General features: G+C 36.8%; 1 protein-coding gene across 3 annotated transcripts in view; it reads right to left on the bottom strand.

Annotated features, from left to right (window-relative positions):
- Positions 1–21,630, bottom strand: part of LAMA2 (laminin subunit alpha 2) — a 645,363-nt gene that overhangs the window by 254,747 nt on the left and 368,986 nt on the right. For 2 of the 3 annotated variants that reach the window (XM_059177583.1, XM_059177584.1), the window contains exons 16-19: positions 18,673–18,726; positions 18,402–18,515; positions 13,842–13,969; positions 3,687–3,773 (exon numbers count right to left, since the gene is read on the bottom strand). In XM_059177583.1, coding sequence (XP_059033566.1) covers positions 3,687–3,773; positions 13,842–13,969; positions 18,402–18,515; positions 18,673–18,726 — 383 coding nt within the window. The remainder of the gene's footprint in view (positions 1–3,686; positions 3,774–13,841; positions 13,970–18,401; positions 18,516–18,672; positions 18,727–21,630) is intronic. The other variant, XM_059177585.1, reaches the window with a different exon arrangement.

Here is a 21,630-nt window from a genome sequence, read left to right on the forward strand (position 1 = left end):
AAAAGTTTCTGAAAAGTGTAACTAGTGTTCTACATGTTACAGACTATCAGTCAGTATCTTAAATAAATTAAAAAAAAAAAAAAAAAAAGCAGAATCAGACACTATAAGCACAGATGTTGCCCTCAGGGGTGGGGGCTGGAGGTTGAAAGGGAGAGGAAAATACAGACTTCCAGTTATGGAATGAATAAGTCACAGGGATGAAAGACACAGCATAGGGAATACAGTCAATGGTACTGTGATAGCATTGTATGGTGACGGATCAGAGCTTCACTTGTGGTGAGCATAGGATAACCTATAGAGTTGCTGAATCATTATGTTGTACACCTGAAACTAACGTAACATTGTGAGTTAACTAAAAAAAAAAAAAAAGTTAATATTTTGTCATATCTTGTTTTGCCGTCCTCTTTTTCATGATTGTTTCTATTCCCTCATTTCTAGCAGCAAGACCATCATGTGCTACATGACTGAGTGAAAAGATCTGACAAGGATGAAAGCAGAAAGTCCAGGAATCTTCTGGACTTTGGGATTCAGAAGTCACAATTTCTATGAATTTGGCCCCTCTTGCTGCAATGCATCCTCAACAGAAAATGGGATGAAGTTAGAAAAGGCAGTTGGAGAAGAGATGAGTAGAGTGTTGGTGGGTCCCAGAAGAGTGAAGGCAGCAGAATGAGTCCCACACCCCTACTAGTGGAAGTAGTGCAGAGTTATTCAACTTGAAGGGAAAGGCAGTTGGGAGGACCAGAAAAAGGAAGAGGTTGGCAGAAACATCCTTGGATGTTTGGACCACCATCTGTACATTGCCCCCCACAATACACTGATACATACACACAGAGCCACATACTCACACAATCTCACAGCCACACATACACTTACAGAGCCATACATCCACACTCACACAGAGCCACACACATAGTCACACAGACACACACACTCACAGACACAGATTCTCACTGAGACATACCACACACTCAGCCAAACTTACTCATAGTTGTACACACACTCATAGCAACACACAGACACACTCATAGCTACAGACACACATACACTCACAGTCACATATACATTCACAGACACACAAACAGTATCATACACATAATCACTCACTCACTCAAGCATTCAGGTTTCTTGGTTCTAACTAAGCTTGTTAGAATTTGGTTCAAGCCTGAGAGATGGGGAGGAAAAAAAAAACCCCAAAATTTTTAAATTGAGATATAACTGACATATAACATTGAGTGAATTTAAAGTATACCTGACTGAAATTATGTTTCTAAGCTCTCACAGCTCCCACATATAGAGATTTGGTCTCAAAATAGAAATTAAATTGAGATAAAGAATATAAAGTTATAATTCCTGTCCACCACCTGAGTTGAGTCTGAGATGCATATATATATATATATAGTCACACAAGATTAGAAAATGCTGAGTTCTAGCATAATGTGTAGAGTGGTCCAATCACTACGTTGTATACCTGAATCTGATTAAGGCTGGGTGTCAACTCCACTTCAAGAAAAGAAAATAAAATGCTGAGTTAAAGAAATTAAACAGATGTCTTCCATCCAGGACATGTCAAAACTTTTAACATGCTAAGAGATACTTCATATACTTATGTGATCACAGAACTCTATTTCAAAAACATCTACAGTTTGGGAAACACTGCTCTACTTTTCCAATGCTGATTTTATGTAGATGATGTGCACAGACTGATTATACCAATCACTTGCAGAATAGTTTTGATTACAAGAGTTTCAATGCAACCAGGCTCCTCTTCTTCCTCTGAGCTGTACTTGCCTCGCCTTCCACCTCACCCTGCGCATCCTCAAAAATGTCTCCCCTAATATTTTGAATTCCTCTAATCATGGACTTCTGAGCTCATATAAATACACAGAAATGATAAACCCTAAATATTCCTGGAAAACCCTATTCCAAATTCTGGCTAGAAAAAAAACAATATTCCATCTTCCATATAGTAATAATTTAAGATGATTTTTGACCGAAAAACTTGAACTGGAGAGAAGATATGCCATTTTAGAAGCGGCATATCTCCGTTTCCATTTTTTTTTTTTTTTAAAGCCGCTTAATAAAAATTTTAAACAGAAAATCATGCTCACTGTCAGGTATTTCTTTCCTCAGCAACTTTGATTATTCAGATTAGAATTGTCTCCAGAATACCTTCCATCATTCTCGTTCACTTTAGCGATGTGAGCTGCTTGAAGGTAAGGACAGTACAAGGCATCTGTTTGTATCCTACTTCAAGCCCCATGCCTGGCACATGATAGTTGCTAAACTGATGTTTTGTTAAATAAATGCAGAACGTTCAGCTGTACCTGGTTCAAAAAGGGTTGTCTACCATGTACCGAAAATACAGAGCACGAAGCATAAATACATCAGAAACTATGCTTACCTAGATAAGTGATTTAATGGCATTGTGTGACAGAGCAGCTATCATTTTCCAGTTGCTAAAAACAAAACAAAACAAAACAAAAAAAAAAAAACTGCTTGTAGTGAGTCAGGGGGTTAGGCATTTGATGTAAGTCTGTCTTCGGCAATGATGTGTCCTACGATTATACTAAGTAACATACAAGTAATATACACGTACCCTCCAGGTTTTTCTTTTCTTTTCTTATTAATACAAAGACCTCCAGTTCCTCAGTTGCATATAAATCCTCCCTGTTTCAGTTCTATTCTTCCTTTACTCATTTACAGATGTTGCCATGCTCACTCATGCTTGCTACTGCTAGGAACCGTCCCTGGCACCATGTCCACAGATGGCTAGCTATTGGCTAAACTCTATTCTTTCTTCTGGTGATTGGGTCCTGCTTCATTAACTTTATGCACCCTGGCTGAACTAGGGGGACAAGAGGACAGGAAAGGAGAGGCAGCAATAGCCCTCTGTGGTGTCTGCCTTGGTGATCATCGGTAAAAGCAGGTCAGGTCACCTCCTCTGCTTCCCGCATCCCCCAGTAATGGCAGCAAAAGGGATGACTCCCAGGGCTAAAACTGGAAAGATGTTGGTGTACTTGTCAATGATACTATGGGAGAATTTTGTACCATTTTTATACTGGGACTGAAATACAGAAGAACGTTTCCTTCAAAAATAGTTCAAGGGAAAAAAAAACCCACACAAATTACATACAATAATATTCCTGGTTCCACTGCAAAACAACCTAGTAAAATCAACAGGAATTAAAATACAGGCTTAGAATTAATTAGAAGAGGCTAGACATCATGATAATAAATCACGTTTTCTTTCTATTTTCAAATACATTTAAGGTAAATTATGAACCCCTTGCTGAACTATGAACTACACATTTAAGCCACATTTTAAGAACAAAAAACTAATTATGAAAAATAAATGGTGCCAACATGGACAGTGAGATAAATCTTAAAGTGCATGACTTTCCACTTGAGCAGTACTTTCTAGAAAGATTGTAGGTTAATGCTTAACCTTTAAGATTAAAACATTCATCAAACACTCTCTGAGTGAATGGAGATTTATAGAGCAATTTCTAGAGAATAAATAAACTATAAAAATAAGATGCATGTGTTTGACAAGTACAGTGAGAAACTTTATTTCACCTCGCCAAGTGTGGCGGCGTTTCTGAAATAGTGCGAAGGATGATAATGCCTGTGGTTTTATACCTCCCAAGGTAGAAATCCTCGTGAAAGACGGTGCAGTCCATGCTTACCTCTCACAGCGTGGTCCTGAGTACCCAACAGGGCAAGCATCACAGATCATTCCGAGACTTCGGTCTAAATGGCACGTTGGGCTAAAGCTGTGTTGATGTTGTCGGGGAACAACAGAGACAAGGAAGAAGCATATACACAAAGTCATTAGCAGCATGTTTTCATCTCTGCGTCTCCAGGACTGCTGTGACAAAGGGTACACAGGCTGGTCATTCTTGTCTCACAGATGGAGATGAGGGCCTGGCCAATCGAGGATGAAATGACATTGCTATTTCTGCAGACGGGAATATAGCCCAGTGGAGAGCAGGAGCCTTGTGGCATGTTATTAACTGACTTTTAACTGTTCTGGGTCTGTGATCATCAGGAGCAAGTGGCACTATAGAGTCGTTTCGTATGGATTGCCCAGGCCTGGCAAGACATGGCATCATCTAATTTCTTTCTAGCCAAAATCCTTCTGAACTTGAAGCAGCTCAGAAAATTCTGTTAGAGATCCTGAAAAACTCAGTATGCGATCTTGGAAGTAGTGGTGGTAGTGGTGGTTGTGATGGGTCTCCTACTTTCAGTCCTGGTACTGTGTGTGGAGGTGTGTGTGGGTGTGCGGGTACATATGCAAGCATACGTGCGTATGCATAAGAGGCTGCCTGTGTGGACCCATGGGGATGCTATTAAGTCAGGTGAAATCCTTCAAAAAGTTTTCAGAAGAGACAAAGCATGCAGATTCTGCTTAAAAATACAATCAACTAAGCCATCCCCCAAAACCTTGCCATCACACATCTTCTGGTGTTCTGAAGTTGATCACTCTCTTTGTACATATTTCCAGTTTGGGTCTGAAGTAATGGATCTGAAGACCACATTAGGATCCAGCAGAGTGATTACAGAATTACATGCCAGCCTTCAAAAACATGTACGAGCCTAGACATACTTCTTTGCCTTGTGAGAGGCACCCCTCACGCGTGAACTCCTACCCCAAGACTGACATGCTCGCTCTCTGAAAGGCCATCAAAGCTTCTGAATTCTGTGAGTTCTGCTGCTCTACCAATTTAATATAAAATGTTCCCCATTAGTCTCTCTCCCATTATATTTTCCCTAAATAGACTTACTTTTCTGTTTTATATATGACAGGACAATTCAATAGAGGCTTGCTTGATGCTAAATGAATGTTAATGAGCGAACAGCAAATTAAACGCTGCAAGTCCTGATCTTGTTCTGCTCCTGACACTCGAATGCCTTTGGAATCCCTCCTTGACTTTTGTGCAGGTCAGATCACAGGTACCATTTCTGAATATTACTCCTCTGGCTTAATTCAGAGCAGTCCTGCAAAGATTTAATAATCACTTTTTTTTTTTTTTTGATAGTAGCAAACTATTAGAACCAAGGACTTCTATCATTTAAAACATTTCAACTTAGTGGAAAAGTCAAAATGAATCTGTTGAGGTAATGCTGGGGGGAAGCCTGGGTTGGGCTACCTTGAATTACAAATATCACCCGGAAAAAGAACACCATGTTAAGGGGTTGGGGAGGCTGCCACAAGCAATGGAACTGAGTCAACCAGATTGTGCTCAGGGAGAGGAGGGCTATCTTTTGGACAGCAGCCTGGTACCTGCCCCCAAAAGGACCTCCCCAGGAGTGATTTTCTTGGCAGGTGAATGACTGGATAGGAGAAAACAAGGCCCATGTAAAAATGGAAATAGATTTTTTTTCCCCTCCTCACCCCGTGATTTGCTATTGTTTCCAGACATAAAAGAGGAGACTGGATTTTTGACAAATCTCTGGAATACATGTATGTCTTATTTTAAAATTGGCATTCTATAACTGTCTCATTGTCTAGGGACAAAATGACTCTAACTGAAAGCCCCAGGTCTCTCACTCATATGGGACTCCAGTGATTGAAAGAAAACCATACCAATTATTTTTTAAAATCCTAAATCAGTTTACCATAAGTCATGTCAAAGGTGCTTGACAGGGTTTCTGACACTTTAAAACTATAAAATAGATTTCAAATTCTTAAATATACTCATGTGTCAGTTAAAACCAACAGGAGTAAAGTAAAATGCACCTACTGACAAAAATCAGTAATTTTTCAGGAAAAAAAAATAAGGAATAACAATATACTGGATTTGACTAGCTCTCTACATTTTCAGAGGACTTTTATTAATAATTTTATCACATTTGCACAAAAATATTATAAGCAGGTTGGGGCAGGCATCATTTGTCTTGCCCAAGGTCATAGCTAATATCCAGAAGCCTTTAGTGTGGAATCTAGGACTTCTCATTTCTTTTCTTTTTTTTTTTAGCTTTTTATTTTTTATAAATATATATTGGACTTCTCATTTCTAATTTGACATTCTCCTTTCCCTGTAACCAGCCAGCATTCATTCTACTGGTAAGAATTAAATAAGTTTAAACTTTTGGTAATACATCACTTGACATGATGCATCTTAATAAAACACCCTCATAAATTATGTATTTGTGATTCAATATTCTTTAAACAACATAAACTGAAGGTCTCCTCCCTTGCCGCTATAATTACAGTTACTACTATAGGGAAGAGGACATTCAACAACAAAAATAAAAAGAAAATGGGAATTAAACATGTACAACAGAAAATGTCTACAGAATTTATTTTGGCAAAGGTAGCAAGCAACTTGACACTGATTTTGGCCAAAAGATGAAGCTAACTATTCTGTGACAGAAAGAGGGAACTGTAAGATCATTGTTGACTTCCAGTGATTCCAAGATTATGTCACTTCACTCTAGCTGGCTAGCTCTACATCAGAAGAGAGATTGTGTTCTGCTTCCTGAACTATCCACTTCATGCCACAGAAGACACATGGGATCTAAGAACAGCAGGCGTTTTCCACAAATAGGAGGAGGATGAGAAGCTACTGGTCGACTACCTAATAAGGACCTGCACATGGAAATAGTTCTTTTTAATGGCTGAACATAGATTCTTGGATTTTTTTTTAATTTTTAATTTTTTATAAACATATAATGTATTTTTATCCCCAGGGGTACAGGTCTGTGAATCGCCAGGTTTACATACTTCACAGCACTCACCAAAGCACATACCCTCCCCAATGTCCATAATCCCACCCCCCTTCTCCCAACCCCCCGCCCCCCAGCAACCCTCAGTTTGTTTTGTGAGATTAAGAGTCACTTATGGTTTGTCTCCCTCCCAATCCCATCTTGTTTCATTGATTCTTCTCCTACCCACTTAAGCCCCCATGTTGCATCACCACTTCCTCATATCAGGGAGATCATATGATAGCTGTCTTTCTCCACTTGTAGATTCTTAGATTTATAATGATCCATTTATAGGTATGTAATCTGTGTATGTTTATGTATGTATATATATATATATATATGAATATCTATGCAAATACAGGTGTTTGTGTTAACACACGTGGATATATACATAAAAATACAACTGGCCTTGTTCCAAAAAGAATTTAATTCTACCTGTCAAAATATGTACATTAAGATAAAATGGTACTTTATGGTTCAAGAGAACAAACACAAAAATTAGATAAAATCAAGGGTATATTTAAAGCACAAAATATATACATATCATTAGGTATGTTCTTTTGAAAGTGGCAGTCAACATATAGCTTTGAGCTTTCACACAGCTAATGCAAGAGGGAACTGCACCACCTCTTGGGACTGTGATGTGATATGAAGAAAGCACCCCTTTCGCCACCAGCATGAAATTTCCAGCACTATAAAATCAGGGTCATAAAATCAGGGCGTCTTCTACGTTTGTGTGTACAATAGGGGAGCAGGACTCCTGCTAACCAACTGCAACCTGGAACATTCGGGTCAGGGAAAGAGAACCCAGAAGGAAGAAGATGCTGTGTGTCTTGGAAGGTGAAGGAAGGGCAGTGAGAATGACCAGTCACAGCTGCCCAAGGAGTAGAGGACACAGAGGGAAGGGAGAAAAACAAAGGGAAAACTCCTTTATATGGTGACTGTGGTTTGGACTCCATGAAATTCTGAAGTATCTCTGTAAGGCTTTCTTCTTTCAGGTCAATGATCTCTGTCTTTATTCTCAGGAGAACCATTGAGCAAACACATGTATTTCTTTAATTACCTTTAATTTAATAATTTTATTCTGTATTCATATATCATAATCAGATGATATGAAATCTGATTTAATGTCCATCCCTGAATTTTGTCATTAGAACTGGGTTATTTTCCCATCCAACTACTAACCAGGCCCGACCCTGCTTAGCTTCCGAGATCAGACGAGATCGGGCGCGTTCAGGGTGGTATGGCCGTAGACAGAACTGGGTTATTTTCTATGTCTTTGGATGGTCTCTTTCCTCTGAACTTGAGTTTCTCATTTGGCAAAACGAAAGAATATGATCGACCTAGTAAAGCCTTTCACACTGATCAAGTATGAAAGCAAGCATGTCACAAAGTGCCACAATAAACTGTAGTTGCCATTTAATAACACTTTAGATTGTTCTTGGCAAAATATGCTGATTTGTTTCCATTTTAAGGTATTTCATTACTTGTTAATTAAACCTGCATTATCTCATCATGCCTAATCCCTTACATTTGTGTTAGCATAACTGTTGCCAAACCCTGGGATCGTTTCCTATGATGAATATTTGCAGTGTGTCTAACATGAAGTTGTGAGCATTTTCTTTTCTTTTCTTTTCTTGCTTCTCTTCAATGTCTCTGTAATTGTTTTTATTTCTATAGCCCCCTTGGAAGAAGCACGGAGAGGTGAATCAGAATATATGGGTTCTAATATTGGTTCTGCCACAAGCAAGCTGTAATGATCATGATCAAGGCATTTAATTTCTCTGGAGTTTAGCTCTCCCTTCTCATACGATGGACTGGTAAAATACATCATAATTGCTCACGGCGACATAAAACAATGTGTACAAAAGTGCTCTGAAACATCTAACACACCCAAAGATTTCTAAAGAATGTTGCTGAGTATTTTCTTTAATTTTCCTTCTGTCTTGGAACAGTTTTATTTCTCTATTAAGAGTACTAATTACATGGGGCACCTGGATGGCTCAGTAGGTAAGCGTCTGCCTTCTGCTCAGGTCAGGATCCCAGAACCCTGGGATCTAGCTGCCCCTGGGGCTCCCTGAACAATGGCGGGGCGGGGGTGGGGGGGGGTGGAGCGGGGAGGGGCTGCTTGTCCTCCCACTCCCCCTGCTTTGTTCCCTCTCTTGCTGTGCCTCTCTCTGTTAAATAAATAAATATACATCTTTTTTTTAAAAGTACTAATTACACCAGCAATAATTCGAAGTCAGTTCTAGGAGTGTTCCATTCTCTTAAAAATTGAAATTCTAGCATTCCTGATGCACACAAAGAAGTGGTATTCAAAATGGTATTAGTAAATAGGCCACTATTGAGGGCCTACCCTCTGTCCCGTCTTGTGGAAAGAATATCTTGAATTTTACTATACAAATGATTTCAGTGATATTATCTACTCAAACACATTCTGAGTGTTCAAGGGCAGACATTCATGTGTCTCTTTCATATTATATTTAATTTATAAGTTATGCAATACTGGAAATTAATGAGTATAAAACATTTGAAATATTTGCATATTTATTTGCTTCTCTAGAGATAAATTTCACTACCTAGTTACAATCTATAACTAAAATATATACATCACCTAGATGAGAGGCCTAAGCAAACAGTGGACACTGTGAATAGTTGATGAAGTTGATATATACGTATAATTTAAATATTATATGCTTGTCTGTATTCATATATCATAATAATTATACCAATTTATCTTTATCTCCCTACATATTTGATTTATTTAGCAATATTATCTAAGAAATTTGGAGCCAAAATGCTTGTGATCTATAAGATTTATGATAAGGGATTAAATAGATAAATCACCAAAGCAAAACTATCACTAAGCTTTATACTTCTAGATGAAGGTTGCAGCGATTTTTAGCTGATTTTTTTTTTTTAATAACCTGTGAAAATTTGAATCCCACCTTCTGGATTATTTGTGAACATTCAATTTATTCCTCAGAGTTTTCAACTCAGATTATAATAGTAATGACTTTTTGAAAAAAATTTTTTTTAAATGGAGAGTTTCCCTGTCTCATTATTTAGTGATTTCAAAATAAAGCATTTCAGGTCATTAGATTACGGAGGATTTTTCTAATCACAATTGCACAGCTAAACAATCTTATTGTTTCACGTTGTTTTAAATTTAAAAGTCTTTATAACTTTAAACCCAAAACTACCTTTTTTTTTGTTTTTTTAAGATTTTATTTATTTGTCAGAGAGAGAGAGGGAGAGAGTGAGCAGAGGCAGACAGAATGGCAGGGCAGGCAGAGGCAGAGGAAGAAGCAGGCTCCCTGCCAAGCAAGGAGCCCCATGTGGGACTCGATCCCAGGACGCTGGGATCATGACCCGAGCTAAAGGCCGCTGCTTAACCACCTGAGCCACCCAGGTGTCCCCAAAACTAGCATTTTTAAACTAAGTGGATTATCACTGTCTCCTCTTTCTACCTGGAAGAAAAAAAAGCGGTATTTGAAGCTGGAATTTAAAACTGGTTGCTACTCTATTTTCTGTTCTAGAGATAAAATTATTATTTAATAATTATTTAATATAAGTGAGACATCTCAAAAATTGCAGGATCTTTAAATACTTGGTGTCACAGATATTATGGAGTTGTCTATTTTTTTAAAATCAAGATCTACATAATTATACAAAATTGGAATATATATACTTGAGGAAATACCATCCTCGGAACTAGGACCTAATCCCTTTGTTGCTGCTGGATGGTGATGTGGACATCCTCTTTCCTTTCAGGAACACAATTAGAACCCATTATTAAAATTAAAGTAGAAGCACAGCAAACAGAGAAGGATGGGCCATGAATGCCTATAATTACCCAAGCAAAGTTCTCTAATGGTCCCTCTGCATTTATAGTAATATTGGTCAGACTTGAGGATAAGTCCATTAGATCTACGTATCCTATCAATTACATAATTCTCCAAATGTATTATGCTAGGATTGACACTGTACAGTCAATGGCAGCTCTGCTGGATTGATAGCTCTGCTGGTGACTGTGACATTTTGCCTGAGAAGGAAGGAGTGCAAAAGAAGTGAGAGCCCTAATGCGGTCCCTCTGTTTTCCTCAGTGAAAGTGAGTGTTGAACACTGAGTTTTGCGTATATTGGATGGTTCTGGAGAATTCTCTCAGCCACAGTGAATGAGCAGGTTCTCCATTCTGTGGCCTAACCCTTTCTCAAGTACACCAGCAAGCACGAGTTGCGCCATATTATGGCTAACACTGGACTGACTAACCATAGATTATGAAGAAATTTAATTTGTTCTATATTTGTTATTTTCCCGTATATTTCCTATTAGCTTCTTTTTCTGACACCTTTTGTTGCCAAAGGATCTTCAGTTTTGTGTCCATCCAGGCTCATGCCCTGAACTCTGGAAATATTTTGATCACTAACATATATTGACCCAATTTTCCATTTAATTGCTTTTATCGGTATCACTTAAAATTCAGTGTGCTCTTCAAGGAAGTTCTCAATGTAGACTGCAGAGGACTGGAAAACACATTGACTTGAAACTTAAAGTTCTAACTCTGATACTTTAATATTAGGACTGAGCAAATTAATAATAATCAGTCCTTGGATTGGACTCATCATTTCCAATCATTGTTTCAAGTGCTTGGTGAATTTTAATTTACATAATTCTCACAACAACCCTTTAAGAAGGTCCTATTATCACAACTAATGTTGAAAGAACTGAGACGCAAAGAGTTTAAGTAGCTTTCTTGGAGTCACACAGCCAGAAAGTATAGAACTCAAAATTTGTATCAAGGAATTTTAGCTCCAAAATTGGTTCCAGAATGCTATTTTTCCACTTGAAGAATTTTTCTTAATCTGTTAAATGGGGTAATATTCACCTTATTGGACTTATGTTGCTATATCTAGAATATAGTAGCCTGTTTTATTTTATTTTTAAGGATTTTATTCATTTATTTGAGAGAGACAGAGACAGAGAGAGCAAACATGAGCAGAGGGAAGGATAGAGGGAGGAAAAAGCAGACTCCCCGCTGAGCAGGGAGCCCCATATGGGGCTCAATCCCAGGACCCTGAGATCATGACCTGAGCCGAAGGTGGATGTGTAATCAACTGAGCCACCCAGGCATCCCTAGTAGTCTGTTTTAATAAAATATTATTATTATATTATTATTATTTATGTTATTAATATTTTCTCTTATTAAATGTTAGTTCTTTTTTTCCTTCTGAAGGAACAGATTTGTTGGAGAGGACGATAAAAATTTCAAATGGGATGAAAACTAGGAACCGTAATTTCCAATGAGGACTTTTGAACTTAGGGACAGAATAATTTTGTCTTTAGCTTAGGTTACTCATTGACTATAAAAAAAGACCATTTTCACTGGCAGTGTCTTGGGTAAGACCTCGTTCAGAATATAACTAACTGGATAACTCCTTTACATTAAAAGACAATAGCTGATAGATTTAATTTTAAAAATCACTAAAAATTTAAGTTCTTCAAGTATTATCACAAAATTTAGAAATAGCTGGAAAGTGCCTAATATAATATAGACATTATTAAGCACTAAGTTTACCTATTTTTTAAAGACTTAAAAAAATTATTTATTAGAGAGAGAGAGTATGTGCGTGCAAGAGAGCATGACTAGGGGGAGGCCGAGAAGGAGAGGGCAGACTCCTGCTGAGCAGAAAGCCTGAGGGGATCATGACCTGAGCGGAAGGCAGAGGAAGCACTAAGTTTATCCTTAAGAAGAGTCTCCAAAAAGATCCCTTTCTCCTAAAATTATCATTATTTACAATTTTTTACTAGTTCAGAAAGGCTAGTTTTTGTTCAACATATTATGCCCCATTAAAATAATAACATTTATGAGGCAGGGTTTTACTTAGGTAGTGGTTTAAGGGTGGTCACTCCGAGGGAATGTGAATTAGAGAAGCTGGAAGAAAGTATTCCCTTAAGAAGTAAGGGGAAGAGATAGACAAAATACACACTCTTAACAGTCTTCTCCAAGATTCCAAGATTATTGTTCTAGGTGAATAGTTAGAAATTTTTTAAAAAATAAAGAATAAAAACTAGATGACTGGAAAAATTGTATGAAGTTTCATTAATCTTTTTTAAGGTTTAGTTTATGCAAAATAAGGTACCTATATCACCCATATGCTGATATTCATATAATTCAAATATAGTCATTACCACTATAATTAGTGAGATAAACTGATATATATATATATCATACATATATACCATATCTGTATAATAGCATATGATAATGTGATAAATAATGTGATAATCCATGTGATAAAAAAGGAATAGGATGGGTGTTGAAAGGTTAGCTAGATTGATCTCTTTTACTTTTTCTAGAAGTTTATGACTTGCCTGACATTCATAAATAAACAGTGTGATATTGGGACCCAGATGAGCAGTAAATGTATTAGTGATTTTTTTAAATTACTCATTTATTTATGTATTCACCTTAAATATTTTATTTATTTATTTGACGCAGAGAAAGCACAAACACGGGGAACAGGAGGGAGAGGGAGAGGGAGAAGCAGGCTCCCCACAGAGTAGGGAGCCAATGCAGGGTTCAGTACCAGGACCCTGGGATCATGACCTGAACTGAAGGCAGACGCTTAACCAATTGAGCCAACCAGGTGCCCCCAAAATTACTTAAGTAAACTCTATACCCAATGTGGGTCTCAAACTCATAACCCCAAGATCAAGAGTCACATTCTTCTACCACTGAGTCAGCCAGCTGCCCATTACTAGTGGTCTTTTTATTATTGTATGAAGATATGTGTATGTGTGTGTGTGTGTATGTGTGTACATGTAGGCATGTATATACATTTGTATAAAATAGGTCTGTCCTTTACAGTTATTTTAGAAATTCTATTTGAGTTCTGTCGCTTAGTTATTAAATCACCAGAACCAGAACTAAGATATTAAAAATTCAGCCGAATAACTAGCAGTAACTTTAAATATTTTATATTTAGAAAAACTCATATTACCTTCCAGAGAAATTCATGCATACATTTATTATTTATTTATGTGTGATGAGAGAAAGAAATATTCTATATCAAAAATGCGCTTGCAGAACTGGATGCCCAAATCATTAGAGAGGTAAGTTGGTTACTCACTTATTGGATGGAATATTGAGTGGACAGGCACAGGGCTGACAGTCTTCAGAGGTTCCTTTACTAGGATCACCATAGTAACCAGGGAGACATTTATTGCAGTATGGGCCACCTGTGTGATTCTTACAGTTCTGAGGAAGAAATGCACATCAAAGATTATTATTTCAGTCTTAAGCATCAACATATTACCAAAAATAGATCTACAGAGTTATTAGTCTATTCCCTGTTAGGAAGAATAGTTTTCCACATTAAATAGTCAATTTTGCAGCTGGGAAATAGCATTAAAAATTAATCTAATATGTAGCTTATAAACTGCATGTCAGTTTCAGCATATGCATACTTAACAAAAAACAACTTAAGTTCCTCATTATTTTTTTCATTATACAAATCTTATTTCCTTTTTCTGTTAGTTTAAAATTTTTTTCACAGAAAATACATGTGATTGTGCATATGTGTGTAAAAGTGCATAGTTACAGAGTCCTAATAATATATGTTTAATAGATATTGTAGCTGATTCTAGGTAAAAGCCAATTGTTCAGTTTAAAACTGTAGATTTAATGAGAACAGTGGCTACTCGTACAAATCCTCTGGGACAATGATGCTCTTATCTCAGAGATTAATTTGGACCTCAGTGGGCTCTGATGATTTGGACAATACACTAACATATTACATCTATAAGGGGCCTGCTTGGCTCCTAACTAAACAATGAGAATACTGAAAGATTTTTAAACACATCAATATGTAATGAAACCACAGGCACATAATTTCTCCAGAACTTTTTTTTTTTTTTAAGTGAAATGGCATTTTTCTACAAAGTAGTAATTTTGGGTCAAATGTCCTTTACAAAAAAAAATCAAATTACAGTAATTTATATCTAGATTTCTTCATATTAGTTAAAGTATACTTATCAACTCAGGCTGTGTTTACAAAAGGCTGGTATAAGGGTGAACAATCCAGTTAACCAAACACTGGAATCATCTATAAAGCTTTCAATAGCACAATTTAATAAATTTTTATGTTTTGGCACCATGTAGACCTAACTTGTTTCCCCTCCAATGGCACAATAAAATGTATATAATTGCTTTTAAAAATGGTCCAATATGGATTTATTATGACTGAAATACATTTTTATTTTTATAACCATATAAAATTAAAATATTTTTCTCATGTTAAAAAGAGTTCATCAGAGCTTAGGGGTACAAAATCTTTATCTTTATGACCATTAATTAAATATGCAGAAGAAATACTGAAAATGTAAATTCCCTTTAAGGATAAAGCAAATTATTTATCAATCTGGATGACCACTGGAAAGACCAACCTAATTTAATGAAAGGTCTGAAATATTATTACATCAGTGTATTTTTTAAAGAAGCTCATTTTAATTACATTTAATTAATGGATAATAAAAACATCCAAATAAATACATGGTTTTAAATGGAACTTGTTAAATTCCTTGGGGAGAGGGACAACTTCTTTATTGAGCAGAAGATATTAAATCAAAATCCAATCATTTAGTGCTCTGAATCGCTCACATTCTGTAAAATGAGGGAGTTAAATCCTATGATTTATTAAGTTTTCAAGCTCTGAAATCCCATGACAATTTCATCAACTACAAGTGAATAGATATTTCTTTAGTATCTGCTGATACTTGAAAATAGGTTTTTCTTTAAGGTACTTAATTTCTCTCTCAAATACATATAGCAAGCCTTTTTTCAAAGAGAGCAGAGGCTAACTTCTAAATAGCACGTATTCAGATGGAGTGTACAGAACACAGACCAATGTGAAGAAATGCTTTGTCCTCTTTGACTTCATCTTTGTATTAATTCCTTTCAGTCTTCAAGCTTAACTAAGGTTGGCTATTACTAAAAAAAAAATGTGTGGGACGCCTGGGTGGCTCAGTTGGTTGGACAACTGCCTTCGGCTTAGGTCATGATCTCGGAGTCCCGGGATCGAGTCCCGCATCGGGCTCCCAGCTCCACGGGGAGTCTGCTTCTCTCTCTGCCCTTCTCCTCACTCATGCTCTCTCTCCCTGTCTCTCTCTCAAATAAATAAATAAAATCTTTAAAAAAAAAAATGTGTATTTTTTGCAATATTCTTTGCATATTGTCATGATCAAATTATAACTTTCGAAGATTTAGGCGTTTTAAAAAACAAGATTATGAAACTGATTGTCTTAACCATGTTTCAAGGGGTATTTCTGAAATTCCGCTGAAAATCTTGCATAATGCAGACAGCCTTCTTTTCTTTAACTACTGATATAAAAGAAAAAGAACATCTACAGGTTGCTTATATTTACTGATGTCCTATTTCTTCTAGAGGACATCATAAAATTAGTCTTCACACTTGAGTGTTTTTGCAAGTGAGCCTATGAAACAGCATTAGACAACAGCACAGTGGAAATCGGAACTGAAAAAAGATGAGAAGTATTCTCTGATGGGCTGGATATTTTCACAGGTGTCCTGATCTAAAATGCTTTCCAAATTTCCATTCACAGCACTTACAACAATAACAATGAGAAGGGGCAAGTATACAATCTTCCCACGTGGCTTTGAATGTTTCCTGGGTCACTTCAAATGTACTTTGAGTTAAATGACCTTTTGATATAGGTCCACACTATAACAGAGGTCTAGATTTTGATCGGATATCAAAATAAGAATTTCAGTTCATTTCTAATTATATTTCAGACCAAGCTAACCGTAAAGCAGTTTATCTGTAAATTTCATTAATTCTCTGTTTAATGCTAGGGGAAAAATACATAATAAAAAAGGAGATAAAATGCATGTTAAGTAAACATTAAAAATATCTTTAATGCACAACAAATATTTTTCTCTGTGAATCATATTAGAAACAATATGCTCAAAAACAATATGCTCAAAACAATATGCTCAAATACTAGTAGGGTATTAGCACTTACTTCATTATCAACATAATTTCAGATAAAAGGCATTTGAAATTCTCCCTAAGTATCTTCTTACATGATCACATATTAACCAGCCATAATGGAAAAATGAGAAAACACCAGATTCTACTTCTATTGCAAGATCTCTATTGTTTCCCTAGGATTCCCTCTGTTATTTGAAGGTGGACTCCTATTTTTTTCTCCATGAAACGGAGTCAATAAACAAGGTTTCAACAAAAGATCTCAGAAAATTGTTGCTCCCTCCTTTTTTCCTCCCCAAATTATGCTGAATGAAACTATTTTATTCTAAAAAAAAAGGGGGGGGGGCTTCCATTCTCAGAAATATCACATAACCAAATGGACCAACAGCATGATCTGATTTACTCTTCATCAACTCAACATGAAATAGGACTATTGGAAACATTTTAAGTCTGGTATTGTGATCTGTTTAGTTTGTCTTTTTAGATTTAAATAAAGCAAATCCATATCAGCTTTGGGCTGAATAGTACCTAAAGCATGTTAGCAAACCATTTAAAGGTAACTCAACATTTTTCCCATGGTACATTTTAAAAGACGTGTGGTATAATTAAAATGAAAATTGCTTAGTCTCTCTATTTTTCTAGTAGGAAAATCTACTGATCCAAAAATTAAGGCTACCATGCTTTATACTGCAATGCAATTAAACAAAATCTTGTAGAGAGAAAACAGAAAGAGCATCAATAAACTTAAATGCCAAATTGCATCGAAACAAAAGCCCTGAATTTTCATTTGGGGTTTTTCCCAGAAGCTTTTAAGTGGACGAGAAAGGGGGTAAAACTGGGCAAGAGGAAGAGAAAATATTAAGAAATAGAGATAACAGAGTCTGCCTTAAATTCTACAGGGAAATGAGAATATGATATCCTCCTAAATTGGCACTGTTTCAAATTGTGTTTCTGCAAGACTGATGAAATGAGAAGTGTCGCTTTAAGCTTCATGCCATGTCAGACATTATGAAACGAACATGCCCTTGAGTTCACCAGAATGGTCTATGTAGCGTACATTCTCCAATCTAGAGGTTCTTAGCAGGATGGGAAGTGCTGGCCTTTGCAGAGATTTTCTTCTGCTGAAAAGTTTAGACTTAATTGTAGCAAGGACAAGAGACTCTGGTGACTATGTACCACATATATTTATTATTTCTTAATCTATATATGATACTTTGTCTTTACTTAATTGTTGAAATTTTAAAATAAAAAAACACACAGCATACCCTCATTTTTTTCACTGTGGAAAAAACTGAATTATGTCTATTATAAAAATTATATTTTATATTTTGATATGGGGATACAAATCATTTCCTGTTATAGAAATAGAGACTATCTTTGATCGATTTATGGAAGGGATTGAAGCCATATATCTTCATGGTAGATAGGTATCCCAGTCCATTATATTTTATTATAATATATCTAATTCTAATTCAATTCTTAGACTACTATGGATAAATATTTCCTAATACTTTTTAGTCCGGGAGACCACATATGAAGGAGCATTGTCAGCTGTCAACTCAGTTCAATATAAAGACCCCTGTTGAGTCACTTCTTAACTCAAGAGTTAACAGTTGAATTGCAGGGCCTACTAAATTGATTTTAGCCTTGCCAGTCAGCATACCCAGAGGAGAAAGCACTTACCAGGCATTCCCCAGTGATGTCATCACAGGATTCGGCATGACCGAAGCACTGACATGGTTCACAGATGCCACCAAAAATAGTTCCATTCACTCGTCTGTGCTGAGGCCAGCAAGACTGGAAGAAAGGTAAGGTTCCAAGTCTTAGGGATTTTTTTTAATTTTGTTTTTTTGTCCTTTTTAGTAGCACATTCAGCAAACATGCTCACCAAAGTGTTGCCATTATTGAAACATTGTTACAGAGCTAGATCTGACATTTGGGACTTGTTACTGACCTTCGTGTTACTGGCAGGTATGAGATTAGAGGAAGCATTAACTTGGTATCTTTTCTGAAATAGTAAAATAAAGAAGAGATATAAAGAATTGAAATGTGACAGTCTCAAAGTAAAAAGCACAGATAGGAAAATAGGAGAAAAATTACTGAAAAAAGGCAGCAGACACAAAAGGACTTTAGAGAACCTCAGCCGAAGATAACACCTAATGTCAACCCAATCAATGTCAATTTTCCTGGAATGTGTTCCTTTACCCACATAGAACTGCCCTAAACTTGGTCACCTGGCAATCATTTGGAAGAAAGGTAGTGCTCCCCACAACATGATCACATACACAGCTGACTTCTACACATGAAGAATTCACCTCTTTCCTTCTCAATTCCCCACATCCTAGTACGTTTTCTCCAAATGACATTAAATAATTCAGGATTTATTTACCACATATTCCCTTGATATTTTATTGCATTATTCTATCAGAACTCTAGTTATACTCATCATTCCCTTTTTAAAGTGTGGAATACTGTATCATACAAAAATGGAATTCTGATTCAAAGAAATATTTGGGTCTTAGAACTTGGTGTCAGTGCCAACTCTAGATCCACCATCAACCTTGATGAAGTTTCCCTTCCATGGGGGTTGATATGAACTGTACGGGATGCAAAATGGGGGGGGGGAGGCAAACACAACTGCCCTCTAGAAGCTTGTGGTCTCCCTCAAGTTAGAACTGCATTTTGTGGGTTATTTATTATATTACGGGATGGTTAACCATAATGTAATATATCATGAAAAGACACCCCTTTTTTTCCAGTTGAAAATGGAAATGAGAAAAACCACTAAAGTAATAAAGTATAGAAAATTGTGTTGTGTACTGTTGGAAATGTTCTTTCTGCCTCAGGGTATGAAGACTCTTAAATTTGAACATCAATAACAAACACATAAAAAAAGGGTCTGCTGATACTTCACATCTGAAAGGGAAGCAAAAATGACTTTCCTCTCAATTTGGTTAGTACAAAAAAGGTATTGATTTTCTATCCCTTTCTTATAATTTCTCCTCATTAAAGTCCTTGTCACCCTAGCTTCGTTGTAGAAGAAATATCCTTCTGTAATATGTATTTCTAAAAACTGGTGAAGCAGCAGACCCAGAAAGGGTAGAAATTAAGGGTGTTGATAACAGGGAGATAACTGATTAACTGTTTTAGGACATAGATTCATTGAATTGTCATTCATAAGTTTTCTGTATACTCTGCAAATGTACTACTCATATATATCCCCATTGAGTCCAAAAGCATCAACAATATCTCCATTTGTATCTCCATTCTCCATATTCCCCTCTAGAACAATGGGGTGGGGCATGTGAGATTCTTACTCCTCTCAAAGGAGTATTACCATACTTGTAATCTGCATTCCATTATCTGTTGTCTTTCTAGTATTCTCTCTCTCTGGGTTGCAACAATAATAGCTTTCTTTTCTACCAGATCACTACTATCAGCTCAAAAATATGATCCAGTATCCCCATTAAAAATTAACTAACTAGAGTGACAATATTACTTCCCTAATGTGATGAAATTATTTCCTTAATATCCCACCTAATATTCCAGTTACCCACCTGTTTTTCTTTTTCTTTTTAGTGTAACTAATAAAAAGGTCTTTTCTTCCTTACTTCACTCTCATGCATCATTTCATTCTGCTCTGTCTTGTGCTGTCACCACTCAGTTAAAACACTTTGGCTATATTACCACATCCTTGGTAGCCAAAGCCAGTGGACAATTCTATGATTGCCTGACCTCTCATCAACACATGGCTTAACTGATTCCCCTTGCCTTCAAATGCCCTCTTCCCTCAATTTCCACGATATCACAGTTCCACTTCCGCCATAGCTCTTTGCTTGCTCCTCCGCTTTAACCCAACTTCTCACTGTCAGGAATTCCGAGAAGCTTTTCTCTTGATCACTTTCTCTTTCTCATCACACTGTCTCCTAGGTAATTTTTTCAGTCCCATGGTTGATGCTCGCTTCCAAATACGTATCTCTAGACCCGAAAGGTATTTCAAATTCAAGACCTGCATATTCTAACTGTACATTCACATCTATACTTTACACTTCTCAAACCCTGTATTTCTAAGATGGACTATTGATTCTGTCCTCTCCCCACAGCTATTCCTCCCCAGTCTTCCCCAGCTCAGTAAATGACATCATATCCAATTGTTCAAGCTGGTAATTTATGACTCATTCTTAAACTCCTCAGTTCTTTTTTTTTTTTTTTTTTTTTTTTTTTTTTTTTTTTTTAAAGATTTTATTTATTTATTTGACAGACGGAGATCACAAGTAGGCAGAGAGGCAGGCAGAGAGAGAGAGAGGAGGAAGCAGGCTCCCTGCTGAGCAGAGAGCCCGATGCGGGACTCGATCCCAGGACCCTGAGATCATGACCTGAGCCGAAGGCAGCGGCTTAACCCACTGAGCCACCCAGGCACCCAAACTCCTCAGTTCTTTAAACTCTCCCTTGGTATGTAAAGTATCAACAAATCCTACTGATTCTACCACCAAACTATATACAGAGTAAACCCATATCCTTCTCCATCCTCTGCCATTAGCCTACAATCAACCACAACAGTATAGTCTACCATAATAGCGTGCTCTATCACAGTAGCATATGAACTATTCTTCCTCTCATTCGTGCCTTCCTATTTTGTGTTCTTCAGACTGGAGCCATAAAAACTTCTTCATATAATAAAACACAGATCATGCAACTACCTACCTTAAAATATTCTCATCAATTTCTATTGCACTTAGAATAAAATCCTACATTGTTATAATGCAGGCCAAGCTCTGAATGGTCTGGTTCTTCCAATCATGCCTCATATCACTCACTCCCTTTCTTACTAAGGTTTAGGCATCTTTGCCATCTTTCACGTCCTTGTGGACTCCAAAAAGCTCCTTTCCACTCCCTCCTCATACACTTCCAG

The sequence above is a fragment of the Mustela lutreola genome, chromosome 6 (assembly GCF_030435805.1).
Source record: "Mustela lutreola isolate mMusLut2 chromosome 6, mMusLut2.pri, whole genome shotgun sequence".
Lineage (NCBI taxonomy): Eukaryota > Metazoa > Chordata > Mammalia > Carnivora > Mustelidae > Mustela > Mustela lutreola.